Source organism: Salvelinus sp. IW2-2015, linkage group LG26 (assembly GCF_002910315.2).
Source record: "Salvelinus sp. IW2-2015 linkage group LG26, ASM291031v2, whole genome shotgun sequence".
NCBI lineage: Eukaryota > Metazoa > Chordata > Actinopteri > Salmoniformes > Salmonidae > Salvelinus > Salvelinus sp. IW2-2015.
This window is the reverse complement of record NC_036866.1, coordinates 28,418,068-28,432,760: the sequence shown is the minus strand read 5'-3', so window position 1 is coordinate 28,432,760 and position 14,693 is coordinate 28,418,068. Positions and strand designations below refer to the sequence as shown.

The following is a 14,693-nucleotide window of genomic DNA, read 5'->3' as shown; positions in this document are numbered from 1 at the left end:
ATGGTTGATGATATTACTAGTTTATCTAGCGTGTCCTGCGTTGCATACAATCGATGCAGTGCGCATTTGCGAAAAAGGACTGTCGTTGCTCCAACGTGTACCTAACCATAATTATGACATAACATTGAAGGTTGTGCAATGTAACAGGAATATTTAGACTTATGGATGCCACCCGTTAGATAAAATACGGAACAGTTCCGTTTCACTGAAAGAATAAATGTTTTGTTTTCGAGATGATAGTTTCCGGATTCAACCATATTAATGACCTAAGGCTCATATTTCTGTGTGTTATGTTATAATTAAGTCTATGATTTGATAGAGCAGTCTGACTGAGCGATGGTGGGCACCAGCATGCTCGTAAGCATTCATTCAAACAGCACTTTCGTGCTTTTTGCCAGCATCTCTGCTGTTATGAATTCAAGCCTATCAACTCCCGAGATTAGGCTGGTGTAACCGATGTGAAATGGCTAGCTAGTTAGRGGGGTGCGCGCTAATAGCGTTTCAAACGTCACTCGCTCTGAGACTTGGAGTAGTTGTTCCCCTTGCTCTGCATGGGTAACGCTGCTTCGAGGGTGGCTGTTGTCGATGTGTTCCTGGTTCGAGCCCAGGTAGCAGCGAGGAGAGGGATGGAAGCTATACTGTTACACTGGCAATACTAAAGTGCCTATAAGAACATCCAATAGTCAAAGGTATATGAAATACAAATCGTATAGAGAGAAATAGTCCTATAATTCCTATAATAACTACAACATAAAACTTCTTACCTGGGAATATTGAAGACTCATGTTAAAAGGAACCACCAGCTTTCATATGTTCTCATGTTCTGAGCAAGGAACTTAAACGTTAGCTTTCTTACATGGCACATATTGCACTTTTACTTTCTTCTCCAACACTTTGTTTTTGCATTATTTAAACCAAATTGAACATGTTTCATTATTTATTTGAGGCTAAATAGATTTTATTGATTTATTATATTAAGTTAAAATAAGTGTTCATTCAGTATTGTTGTAATTGTCATTATTACAAATACAAATCAGCCGATTAATCGGTATCTGATTTTTTGGTCCTCCAATAATCGGTATCGTCGTTGAAAAATCATAATCGGTCGACCTCTAGTGGAGACACGTCGCTACAGGTGGATGAAAATGTTCAGTGGGAAAGGAAAAGACTGCAGCACATGCGCAGGATAGACACCCTAAACCCAGAGTTTCTAAACCCAGAGGCGCAACATCACGAGACTCCCGGGAACATTTACGAAAAAGACCAGGCCGTGGTCTGGGGTTAGAGAAGTCAACGAGATAAGTGAAACATTCTTCCTTATTTGTACATTTTCTCAATCTAAAGGAACAACTTAGATTGGAGCCAATATCTTCAGTAGTTGGACATGTTATCACTCCAACCCTGTGAAAGTGACACACTGACATGTTTCATTTTAGTCAAAAACTATACATCGAAGGTGTGTCTTTGACAACCTGCACATCAACCTGCACACGTCGAACTGCGCATAGGCATGAGCTTAGCTAGCCAACGTCCCCATGACATCGCCTACAACTTCATCAGGGATTTATATTGGAGAAGCAGTTTCTGCCCATCTTCATACTGTACCGTRTTAGCCCTAAATCACGTAGCTCTGGTCCTGAGCTTGACGTTATACGTGCGGCCTCAAACACCAAACTTGTCTTTTCTCGTTTACAAATGAATCATGATTCCAAAGCGATGTTATCTGCTTTGACATTGAGGCAGGAACAGGCACTGGCAAGCTGTTTTTCACTGTATCAAATTACATTTTATTCATCACATGCCTCGTAAACAACAGGTGTAGACTAACAGTAAAATAGTTACGGGCCCTTACCAACAATGCAGAGGGAAAGAAAACAGAAATAATAGAAAAGTAGTAACACGTAATAATAAATACACAATGAGTAGCGATAACGTGTACATATACATGGGGTACCAGCACCAAGTCGATGTGCGAAGGCATGAGGCAATTGAGGCAGATATGTACATATAACTAGGAATAAAGTGACTAGTCAACAGGACTAGTTTAGTTTATTGTGCAGGACTGATCATCTCAGGCAACGAGCAGACAGACAGTCATGGCAATAACAGATACATGCAGACACTAAGCAACACAGTCTATGTATGTATGTACGTACATTCAAGTCATACAGCGAAAGAGAGACTGGTTATATTCATTAACAGTAGAACAGATCACTGTACCCTTACTTCTCTTACACCATATAAATCAAACTTCCAGAATTTCATTAGACTTGACGAATATAATTTTACATTATAAAAATACTCAAATCTGATTGTAGCACACATTTACACAAACACAAGTAGCATCTAAACAATGAACAAAAATGTGTCATCGCAATTAGTTTTGTTTTCCAGCATTTACATGATCGTTAAAGACAGGAGAGTTCAGTAGTATGGAGACCTGGAAGGCTGCAGTCATGACAGCCAGGAGGATGGCAGGAGGCTGTCCACAGGGCGTGTGTGTTAGCCCAAATATCGTCTGACAGACAATTAAAACACTTATTTCTACAATTTAGTTCTCTACCATGGCCATCTACAGTAGTGACTACCCTGTACGGAGCTGTCTATCAATGAATACCTTGTCTGCTTTAGCATGGCCGGCTAGTGACTGCTGAGACTGGATGGAGAGGGATAGCTTCAACATGTTTTGGAATGTCTATTATATCAAAAACAGAGAGAGAAATGACAGACTGCCTCTCTAAATGGCTTCTGTAGAGTAACTCAATGGCCAATGAGAGACAATTTCTCCAACTTGTCAACTGTGTGTTTGTTTGCATGTGTAATTTGTGGGGTCCTACCTAACCTTAAGACGTTCCATCTGTTTAAGGCAGACACAAATCACAATTATTTGGATGGCTAGACTCAAGTGTGTGTCATGTGGTCCCGTCAGCTCCAGTGCCGCTGGTCTGTCTGCTGGTCAACAGAGGGGGTATGGCCTCTTGGTCTGATTCTCTGATGAAGATAACAGCATCACCACTAACATTAATCAGACACTGAGCCTGGAGAGAGAGAGAGAGAGAGAGASKKKYAGYGYGAGAYAKKSKGAGAGAGAGAGAGAGAGAGAGAGAGAGGGGGAGAGAGGACAGACATGAGGTTCTTTAACCTGTTGGTTCTTTGAGAAAATCTTGTAATGCTATAGGCCTCCAGTTCTTTAACTAACAGAGCAAATTAACAGTGTGTGTTTTTGTACCTGGTTCTTGTTGGGGTTTTCCATGAAGACACACTCCTTCATGCTGTATGACACTAAGGCGTTGCCCCCCAGAGCTGCTACATGGGCACGGACCATGGCAAACACCTCCGCTATGAAGGAATGGAGGAAGCCACTTACACCCCCCTCCTAACACACACACACACACACACACACACACACAGGTAAATATGAAATATGCTAACCATTGCAATATCACTGCTATGAGCGAGCAGAGGAACCGACTACGCACACCACAGAAACATGTAAAAATGTTCTATTCATCCCTGATGACATCTTCAGGAATCTATCACACAAACATGTGTATGCGTGTACCTCTCGTAGTGACGTGGTCTCCCTAATGAAGAACATGTTGATGATTCCCAAGTATTTCACAATGCGCGTCCCGGGAAGGAAGGACAGAGGAGTCATCTTCACCACAGTAACAGGGGCACCGCACGGCAACGACCTGGTGGAGCGTAGCGACCGGGACCGCCCCTCTGGGAGAGGACTGCAGCGCTCTGAAGACGAGACTGGAGGAGGGGTGGTGGGGGGAGAGAAAAGGAGTGAGAGAAAAAAACAGGAATGGATGGCAATAACAGACTCAGCCTTTAGATGGCGCTAAATAGAATAGCAGACATGATGGGCTATGAGCTGGAAGAAAATGGATGCAGAGTGCGTGGAATTTGAATATAAACTATAAGCTGTGTGTGTGTGAGCATGTGTGCACAGTAGGACAGCATGGTGACAGTATAATCACAATGATGAAAGCGTAAGCTGCCAGGCAGTGACAGACAAACAGCCATACAGCCTCAACACTGGCCAGGCCTCAGCCACGTGTATGTATTTACAGTGCCTTCAGAAAATATTCATACCACTTAACTTATTCAACATTTTGTTGTTATAGCCGGATTCAAAACTGATTAAATACAACAAAAAATCACCCATCTACACACAATACCCCATCATTTGCAAATGTATTGAAAATGATATACAGTATAAGTATTCACATCCCTTTGCTATGACACTCCAAATTGAGCTCAAGTGCATCGAATTTCCTTTGATCATCCTTGAGATTTCACTACAACTTGATTGGAATCCACCTGTGGCCAATTCAATTGTTTAGACATGATTTAGAAACAAACACTATTTAAGGTTCCACAGTTGACAGCGCACGTCAGAGCAGAAACTATACCATGAAGTCCAAGGAACTGTCCGTAGATCTCCGAGATATATGCCTCATCACAAATCTATCTGGGGAAGGGTATAAAACAATTTCTAGAGTGTTGAAAGTTTCCAAGAGCACAGTGGTCTCCATCGTTGAGAAATGGAAAAGCAGGAACAACGAATGGAGCCAAATACAGAGTGCAAACGACCTTGGAATGTAAATCTTCGCCCCAGTCTAACAGGACAGTGACCCCAAGCACACAGCCAAAGCAACGCTGCAATGGCTTCAGAACAAGAATGTGAGTCGTTGAGTGGCTCAGCCAAAGCCCAAACTTGAATCCCATTGAAAATCTGTGGAGACTTAAAGATTGCTGTTCACCGCCACTCTCCATGTAACTTATGAGCGCTTGAGAACATCTGTAAGGAAGAATGGGATAAAATTCCCAAATTCAGATGTGCAAAGCTGATCCAGACATACCCAAGACGACTCAAAGCTGTAATCGCCACCATAGGTGCTTCTACAAAGTATTGACTCAGGGGTGTGAATACTTATGTAAATGAGATATCTGTATTTTATTTTCAATACATTTGCTAAAATTTCTGAAAACATGTTTTCACCATGTCATTATGGGGTATTGTATATAGATGAATGAGGGGGGGGGGGCAATTATTTAATACATGTTGAATTCAGGCTGTAACAAAATTTGAAATAAGTCAAGGGGTATGAATACTTTCTGAAGGCACTGTACCTGTGTGAGAGAGTCCCTATGTGCGTTTTTTTTATTATTAGCGTGTGTGTATGATCGATACAGAACAGAAACACTAAGCAGAATGATTGAAACAAGCCAGAGTGTGAAAGATGTTCCATCTTTTAACATAGTGAATGATGCTTCAATCAGACCAGGAACCTTCACAGACAATTTGAACAACATTAAGTCTGCATCTCAAATCACTCCCCAGTTAGTGCATTACACAGGGATCTGCCATATGGCTCTGATCCGAAGTAGTGCATTATAAAAGGGGATACAGTATGATTTGAGATGAGTTGTGACATTTAAACCCAGTTAATTATGCTAGTTAATATCCCAGTTTATGAAAGTTTATTTACGTAGTGCAGAAATATCAAAATGCATTTCCCCCAGTCACCAGCTTTAGTGAGACATTTTAAGTGCGTTTTAAGCATGTTTTAAGGTACTCTTTGATGTTTACTTCCTCCATGTCAGTCACTATTGCGAGTCAGAGGTTATACACTGGCTGTTGGTTGGCTATCCCTCTGAGGGGCGGGGCTTCAACTTTCACACTCTAGCTAATCAGCTAGAGACGCTCCACCCCCCAGCGGCATGCGGGGAGGGAAGTGTATATTTGTGTGTGTGTGTGTACCAGAGTGTGCTAGCAACTGTGTCCTCCTACTTGTCTTAACTGATCCTCGTCTTATGGTGTGAGCTTTCAGCCTAAGCAGCTCTAGCCAGGTGCTGCATCTGTCTGCAAAGGAACCGTAATCAACCGAGGGAGCTGGAGAAAAACACACACACACCACATACATGCACGCACACACAGACCCCACGTACACATGCACACACAGAGAGAACACAACATCCACACCGCATACATGCGCGCGTGCACACACACACACCACGTACCGAAAACCGCATACATACATGACATATAACATAATACAGACGCACATAAAGAAAAGAACACGGGACAAAATAAAAAATGTAAGGATGAGAACTTAAAACAGGACCGTGGTAGCCATGGCAGCAGGTAGGGGGTGGGATGGGGTGGGGTGTGGGGGGGAGCCTACCTCGAGACGAGTGGACCATGGCACTCTCAGGAACACCTGTCGACACACACACACAACATGATCCACCGCCATGATCCACCGCCACGTGTGTTGACTCTTCAGACACTTCCTTTCCTACGTTCTATTCCCTAGTCCTACTACCTGGTCCTATACACACATCTTGTTCCCTAGTCCTAAATCCCATCTTCTAGTCTTGGTTGATGTGGAGGGCAGCCATTTTAGTTCAACCCCTCCTCTCTCTCCAGACCAATGACGAGCAGGATTGTTTCTCTTCTAGACATACAGACAGAGCTGCAGGTCTAAAATACCTGAAAGAAGATTTACCTGGGCATACTGTTACAGTATTTACCTGGTGATACAGTCTCAGGTGGTAAATTCACATTTAACACAACCACCACAGAACACATTGAAAAAGACAGAATAGAACACTATGGGTTAAGGGAGCTTCAAGGGTGAGAGGTTACAGGTACTTAGGGGGTTTCTGATGTTATGACTGCTAAGGGATAGTTATTGGAGGTTAAAGGTTAGGCGGTTGTTAGTGGTTAAGGTTATAGGTTATAAGGGGTAAGGTGTGGTGTTATAAGGGGTAAGGTGTGGTGGTGTACCTGAAGGTTTGGCTGTAGGCTGGTTGTTGGAGATGGTTGACTCTCCACACAGCTCCATAGAAAACTGGAGCTGCTCCTCATTCTCACCACTCCCTGGAAAACAAACAAACACACAGAGTTCAATCTCTTTCCCCCCTCAACCCACCCGAGTATACCAACTCAAGTAGAGGGTCTTATCTCTCCAGCTCGCCATAACTCCAGAACCTTATCTCTAAGCCTTGACATATAGGCTTTCAGAATACTGACCCCTGGTGAGAGCCCTGTCTGCTGCCTGCTGAGTCTCCTTGTCAAAACTCATGGCTACGGCTGTCACCGCCACCTGGAGGGGAGAGGGGATGTGAGAAAATGAGAGAGAATGAAACTCTTTTTACCTTGTTGCTATCATTTAATGACACAAATGTAAAATAAAGATACTGACCAAAACTAAGTTAAGATGGACAAGATAGGAGAGGTGTGCTCAGGTATGTATGTCCTCTCACCTGTATGAGTTCTTCTTCTGGTACAGCTACAGTGAAGTTCAGATGGCAAAGACAGCAGGGGATCATGGAACGCAGCTTAAAGTATAGACTCTACACACACAGACAAATAAAAAGCAGACAGATCAATTTAATATGGAAGTAAGAGGAACACCAACGCCTAACCCGTGCTTCCCTCTTGTGTGTGGTCTTACTTTGAGCAAGTTCTCACAGAGGTCAGTGAAGATCTTGTTGAGGCCCTGGTTGGTCAGATTGGCATTACTGAGTCTGTAGACCCGGACAGATGTAAACATCTTGGGAAGAATGGAAGAGAATGAGTAAGATATTATAAATCGCGAAATAAGTAGTAGTAGTCGTCGTCGTCGTTGTAGTGTTTCAGTGTGCTAGTCTGACCTGTAGTCCTGAAGTCCAGTTGTGAATCCCAGGCATGACCTCCGTGTTACAGCTGTAGAACCCTGGAGAGAGACAGACGGATGGACGGACATGGTGAAAGAGCAGAGTTGAATAGAAAATACAATTTCTAGTAGAACAGTGTGTATACCTGCAGGTATGGGGGCATCAGTAAGTAGGGATTGGATGTCCTCTACTGCATCAGTGTCATCAATCTGAAGACAGGAGAAGAAATGCATTAACACACCACATCCTATACTATGCCCACACACTACAATTTACACATCCAACATAACACACCCACCCTACAGTACACACACCCACCCACCCTACAGTACACACACACACCCACCCTACAGTACACACACACACACCCACCCTACAGTACACACACACCCTACAGTAGAGGACACCCAGCCAGCCATACCTCCAGTACAAAGGCATCCTTCTTGCCGTGGGACAGGTCTAGTTCGGACAGCTCATCTGAACTCTCAGAGGTAGACCTGAACAGTCTGGACCGCTGTCTGTCAGGGATAGGAGACCCCACCACCTCCTCTATACACTCCTACAACAAGAGCAATAAAAACAACACAACAATAGGTGTGTGTGTGGCTCCGACCAACCCTGTCCAGGTTGTGAGCCGCTGAGTTAGTCACAGTCCCATAGCAACACCATCAGTTCAAACCACACAATAAGTAGCTACTTCCATATCACATCCAATTCACCCACACCCAAGAAGGCACTATCATCAGAGTAAGTTTTATATTAGTTAATAGCACACACAACTATTTAGTGGAGGGAGGAAATGTGAGAAGACTCTTCAGGGGTTGGGTTAACGCAGCATTTAGCTTTTTTCACTCAGAAAATTTCAGATAAAATATCTTGCTGCGTTTTTTAAATGCAGATCTAAAATGCTTCTTATTGTAAATTCTGCTTCAATCATGGTTCGCGCCAAATCATCAATGGAAGAGGACAAATTTCATGCTTTAGTTCCACTTCTCCACTCGGATGAAATATCTTTGCTCTAGTCATTGGATCACCAGACAGAGCTCTGACTGGTGTAGGTTACTTTTCCCAAGTACTTTCCTCCGGTGTAGTTTTTCTCCAGTAATAAGTTAAAATGCAAACAAAACATAAGGAAATGTAGCTGGCTACATTCTTTCTGTGATAAACATTAGAAATATGATGGCCATGCATCGTTTTTGCTAAAAGAAAATACCTTGCTTTTGAATTGTAAGCTAATTTACATGTGTTAATGCTAGCCAAGTAGCATTGCACTGCTATTGTCATCTGATGAAAACTATTTTCTGCCATATCTGTTGCACTAATGTATTTTGTGTTAAGAAAAACTATAGCCCCTTGAAAATGCATGAGCATACAAGCTGTGTTCTTGAGTGTACTATCATAGAGCTCTGATTCTAGACTGTACTTAGAGTTGTGATTCTAGTGTATGCATTTCTGTAGATCTGTGATTCTGGACTGTACTCATACAGCTGTAATTGTAGGACTAGTCATATTGTGATTCTAGAGTATTGTACTCATATAGAGGTTTAATTCTTGAAAGGCTGTAGTTCTCATACAGAGCTGTGATTCCAGAGTATTGTACTCATATAGAGGTTTAATTCTTGAAAAGCTGTAGTTCTCATACAGAGCTGTGATTCCAGAGTATTGTACTCATATAGAGGTTTAATTCTTGAAAGGCTGTAGTTCTCATACAGAGCTGTGATTCTAGAGGGTGTTGTACTCATACAGAGTTGATTAATAGAGAGGGTAGTGTGGCATGCATCACTAATTGGGCATGCTCAGTACCGTATTCAGGCCGGTGAATGCCTCAGGGTCCAACGTAAATAACTTCTTAACAACCAGAGAAAGACAGGAGATAACTATCACTTTCATATTTACACAGAATTACACCTACACACATATGGCTGTGTGTGCGTGTGTCTCACCGGGGGGTGTATGTTGTAGAGCTCCTTGTTCTTGGCGATGGTGTCATCGATGCGTTTCTGTATGGTGGAGATGTGTTGGTCGTAGCTCAGGTCACTGGGGGTCTTACCAGCTATCTGGATACCACCTGGAGCTGGCAGCGCTGACAGGTACACACCCGTTGCAGACTGGACACATACACGACACACACACACACACACGTCAAAGAGAGGGATACACACACCCGTCAGATACACACCTTGTAGAAGACTGGAGGAGAGGTAGGCACGCACGCACGCACACCACACACACACAGACTTACAGCTAGTCCCAGGAGCATGTTTTCTCCCACACTGATCTGAATGCGGAGTCCAAACAGAGCATTCATGGAGCGCAGTTTGAGTTTGTTCATCAGCTGTGTGTGGAGCTCATACTCCATGAAGGGGAGGAGGTTAGAGATGGATGTAGCATTCACCTCCCCTTGGGCCTTCTTCTTCGTTCGACACAACCTGCAATATAACATCATTTTACACACCTCCCTGGGCCACCTTCCTCATACGAAACATAATAAACTCAGAAAAAAAAGAAACGTCCCTTTTTCAGGACCCTGTCTTTCAAAGATAATTCGGAAGAATCCAAATAACTTCACAGATCTTCATTGTAAAGGGTTTAAACACGGTTTCCCATGCTTTCCAAACAATTAATGAACATGCACCTCTAGAACGGTCGTTAAGACACTAACAGCTTACAGACGGTAAGCAATTAAGGTCACAGTTATTATTTAGGACACTAAAGAGGCCTTTCTACTGACTCTGAAAAACACAAAAAGAAAGATCCCCATGGTCCCTGCTCATCTGCGTGAATGTGCCTTTAGGCATGCTGCAAGGAGGCATGAGGACTGCAGATGTGGCCAGGGCAATAAATTGCAATGTCCGTACTGTGAGACGCCTAAGACAGCGCTACAGGGACAGCTGATCATCCTCGCAGTGGCAGGCCACGTGTAACAATACCTGTACAGGATCGGTACATCCGAACATCACACCTGCGGGACAGGTACAGGATGGCAACAACAACTGCCCGAGTTACACCAGGAACGCACAATCCCTCCATCAGTGCTCAGACTGTCCGCAATAGGCTGAACTGAGGGCTTGTAGGCCTGTTGTAAGGAAGGTCGTCACCAGACATCACCGTCAACAACATCGCCTATGGGCACAAACCCACCGTCGCTGGAACAGGACTGGCAAAAAGTGCTCTTCACTGACGAGTCGCGGTTTTGTCTCACCAGGGGTGATGGTCAGATTCGTGTTTATCGCCGAAGGAATGAGTGTTACACCGAGGCCTGTACTCTGGAGCGGGATCGATTTAGAGGTGGAGGGTCCGTCATGGTCTGGGACGGTGTGTCACAGCATCATCGAACTGAGCTTGTTGTCATTGCAGGCAATCTCTACGCTGTGCATTACAGGGAAGATATCCTCCTTCCTCATGTGGTACGGTGAAGAGCCCGGATCTCAATCCCATTGAGCAAGTCTGGGACCTGTTGGATCGGAGGGTGAGGGCTAGGGCCATTCCCCCCAGAAATGTCCAGGAACTTGCAGGTGCCTTGGTGGAAGTGGGGTAACATCTCACAGTAAGATGGTAAATCTGGTGCAGTCCATGAGGAGATGCACTGCAGTACTTAATGCAGCTGGTGGCCACACCAGATACTGACTGTTACTTTTACATTTTGACATTTTAAACGCAGTTGACAGTGAGAGGACGTTTCTTTTTTTGCTGAGTTTATTACCCACACATAGACAGGATATATGGTGGTAGTGTGTGTATGTTACCTGGCCTGTATGAGGCAGCCCTTCCCAGTAACCTCAGCCTCAGCAGGTAGGTCTATGGTAGTAAAGAGCACATCAGGGACCTTCTGTCTCCTACAGTGGTAGCAGTATGTAAGCTGAGCTGGGAACGGCATGTTGAACTCATCATATGGGATGTGAACAAACCCGCAGCTAGGGGGCGACGCATCCTCAAACCTGGAATACACACACACACGCAGCTCAGAAAGACTGCTAGAACACCATTTTCTTTTCATTCAATTAATCCAATTCATTCAGAATACCACTCTCCATTTAGAAGCAATCAATGACTAGGTTAGTCCAAAACCTCCCGGCCACTCAAATCTTCTCACACCTACACTAACACCCATCCAGCAGTGTGTGTGTGTGTGTGTTCCTACCCCAGCCAGGTTGAGCTAACTTCCCCCTCGCCCCTCTCCGACCCCACCATGCCGGGGTGTGGTTGCCGTGATAACCTGTGGTCGCTGCCGCCGATGTCCAGACAGCCCTCACGCATGAATCTGGGATTCAACATGGCCGCCGTGCCAGATGCAGACAGGATACACACCTCCTCACTGTGGGAACAGGAGGGAGGGGAGAGGGAGGAGAAGAGAGGGTGGATAACTTTAGATCCACATAACTTTCTTTCCCTATAATGCACTAACAGACTTTGAAATACAGCTTTGGTCTTTGTATTGTGTGTGTGTGTGTGTGTGTGTGTGTGTGTGTGTGTGTGTGTGTGTGTGTGTGTGCGCGCAGTGTACCAGATGCTGGTGCTCTCGCTGTATCCCACCACAGCGTGGCAACCCAGGGCTTTTGCATGAGACTTGATCTCCTGACGAATCTCCTCCCACCACGCGTCCCTCGTCTCTGGCTCGTCTGCAACACAAACACACATAACGTCATACACGGCGACACAGACACACACACACACACACAGCGACACACACACTGGCTGGATACCTGACTGTCTACCAGAAACTAGCGACAGTCAGAAATTAGCTGACTATCAGAAACTAAAACCTATTAGAAACTAGCAACTTTTAGAAACTTACTGACCATCAGACTGGTGACTATTAGAAACTAGAAGTATCGAAACTAGCGATTACCAGAAAATAAGAAGCAACAGAGAATCAACTGACACTTTTTTTGCTGATTGTGTTAAAATGGTGCATCATAGCAAGCAGATACCACTTAACCAACTGTCAGTTCGTAACACAGTGAACATGATGTTGATGACGATGATGAACATAATGAAGGTGTTTAGTTAGTGTCTGGGCTGTTCTCCTCTCATAGCATCATCATCTCCAGGCCAGCCAATCACAGGAAGACAGGAATGTAGGGTGGCGTCCTAACACCCTATATCTCCTTAACTTCATTCCCATAAAGTATTGTGTTCAGTAGTTCACACCAAAGCAAAAAAAATAATAATAACAAAAAAATGAAAACGAATAGGAGTATTCTTATTGGACAAGTTCCTTCCTGTTTCAAAATATTATCTACAGTTTGAGGCTCCTGAACAAGACCCTGGCCTCACATAAGAGCAGGCAAGGAGGAGAAGAGGCCCTTCTCAGAGCCTTCATCATACTCAAATGAGGGACACCTGGTGTAGGCTGAACCATGGTCCTTAAAAATAACCATGGGTCCACTCTGTACCTCCTGGGACAGGCCACATGCTCAAAGAGAGACAGAGACGAGAGACAGAGATGATAGAGAGGGAAGAAGGTAGAGAGAAAGAGGAAAACGGAGACACAGGGAGGAAGGAAGGACGTGAGATGGATGGATAAATGGCTCAGGCATAACAGACCCAGAGCAGAGCAGGGTCCTCTCTAAAAGAAGCAGCATGTCTCACAGGTACGCTCACATCCACACGCATGGGCAGAGGGCCATATTCATTCATCACAGAGCTTGAACCAACACAGCCCTCTAACTACACTGCTCTCTGTCTCGCACTCCCTCCATTCTTGTACCCCCCTCCATCCTCTTGTCTCTTCCCTCCTCCCAGCATGAATACAGCCCAGTGGATCCAGGGATGATGCACATGCCCAGTCTGTCTCAGTTTTAACCTGGACAGGCTTCTTAGAGGAGCATTACTGAAGCGCAGGGAGAACGTTAGGGATGCAATGTGTCACACACTGCTGTAGCAGCTTGGGATGGTGGGCTAGCCAAGGGGGAAGGAGGGGGGGGGGGGCTTAGCGCATGCTCAGCACACACACATACACAGAGACTAGGAGAGAGGAGGATGGCAGCTCAGTGAAAGAAACAGAGCTTTAGTTTAGAGCTTTAAGTAGATGCTTGCAGACACCCATATTTGTGTGCCTGGGTGGGMGGGTGGGTGTGTTTCAGTGAGCTACCATGTCTCCAGTGTGTGAGACCAGTAGAAGGAGGGAGGTACCTGCAGCGACACTATTCCAGTCTAGCAGTTTGTAAGAGCGTGTGTTACCCAACACTGGGCCAGAACAACACACACCATTAGTACAGAAAGAGAGAGGAAAAAGAGAAGATACAAACTACAACACAACAGCACCACAGTAATTGCAAAGACACAGACCACTGAGTCAATACCAGAGTCTAGCAGAGAGAGAAAGAGAGAAAGAAATCAAGAAAGAGAGAGAGAGAAGCAAGAACAAGGTAGAGAGAAAAGCAGATATGGTGAGAAGAATGATCAAAGAGATGCTGTGGAATTAGAAAAGCAGGGAGAGAGGTATAGGCTAAAGAGAGGAGAGAAAGAGAAGAGGCATTCACTAGCAGATATCTCTACAGTCTAAGGCAGGGGTATCAAACATACAGAGGGGGGACCAATCCGGCACGCAGGTAGTTTGAGTAATAAAACATTTATACACACACACTGAGTATACAAAACATTAAGAACACCTGCTCTTTTCATGACAGACTGACCAGGGGAACCCAGGTGAAGGCTATGATCCCTTGACTGATGTCCCTTAATAATGTTCCCTTAAAGGGTAGAGCGAATGCCTGGTACACTCTGGAATTATCAGAAGTCATTCATAAAATAAATGATGCCTGGAACACAGGCTTTAGGCCTGGACTGGCAAGTTATTAAACTGAGGAATCTTTGTGTAAGACAAATCAGAAAGGCTAAACATGATTATTATGTAACAGCCCTTTCGGATTGTAATGGGAACACGGCTAAATTGTGGAAAACTGTCAAATCCCTGAAGGGTTCTACTTCCTCCTCTCTGCCACAACAAATTAATGTACTTTTAAAAAATGCTGTCATTTTATTTCAGCAGGCTTTCTTTTGGAAAGAACTTCTAA

The 14,693-nt window shown here is 44.4% G+C and overlaps 1 protein-coding gene across 12 annotated transcripts in view; it reads right to left on the bottom strand.

Moving 5' to 3' along the window:
- Positions 1-2,018: 2,018 nt before the first annotated feature.
- The window catches only part of LOC111952871 (C2 domain-containing protein 5), a 47,844-nt gene continuing 35,169 nt past the window's right edge, over positions 2,019-14,693 (bottom strand). For 2 of the 12 annotated variants that reach the window (XM_023971839.2, XM_023971848.2), the window contains 18 exons: positions 12,179-12,293; positions 11,816-11,989; positions 11,421-11,612; positions 9,917-10,103; positions 9,618-9,782; positions 9,478-9,522; positions 8,096-8,233; positions 7,820-7,883; positions 7,672-7,733; positions 7,473-7,571; positions 7,282-7,371; positions 7,049-7,121; positions 6,803-6,895; positions 6,198-6,233; positions 5,774-5,905; positions 3,563-3,759; positions 3,230-3,376; positions 2,019-3,038 (listed from right to left, as the gene is read on the bottom strand). In XM_023971839.2, coding sequence (XP_023827607.1) covers positions 2,913-3,038; positions 3,230-3,376; positions 3,563-3,759; positions 5,774-5,905; positions 6,198-6,233; positions 6,803-6,895; positions 7,049-7,121; positions 7,282-7,371; positions 7,473-7,571; positions 7,672-7,733; positions 7,820-7,883; positions 8,096-8,233; positions 9,478-9,522; positions 9,618-9,782; positions 9,917-10,103; positions 11,421-11,612; positions 11,816-11,989; positions 12,179-12,293 — 2,135 coding nt within the window. In that variant the 3' untranslated portion in view covers positions 2,019-2,912. The remainder of the gene's footprint in view (positions 3,039-3,229; positions 3,377-3,562; positions 3,760-5,773; positions 5,906-6,197; positions 6,234-6,802; positions 6,896-7,048; positions 7,122-7,281; positions 7,372-7,472; positions 7,572-7,671; positions 7,734-7,819; positions 7,884-8,095; positions 8,234-9,477; positions 9,523-9,617; positions 9,783-9,916; positions 10,104-11,420; positions 11,613-11,815; positions 11,990-12,178; positions 12,294-14,693) is intronic. The other 10 variants (XM_023971843.2, XM_070435233.1, XM_023971847.2 and 7 more) reach the window with 8 other exon arrangements.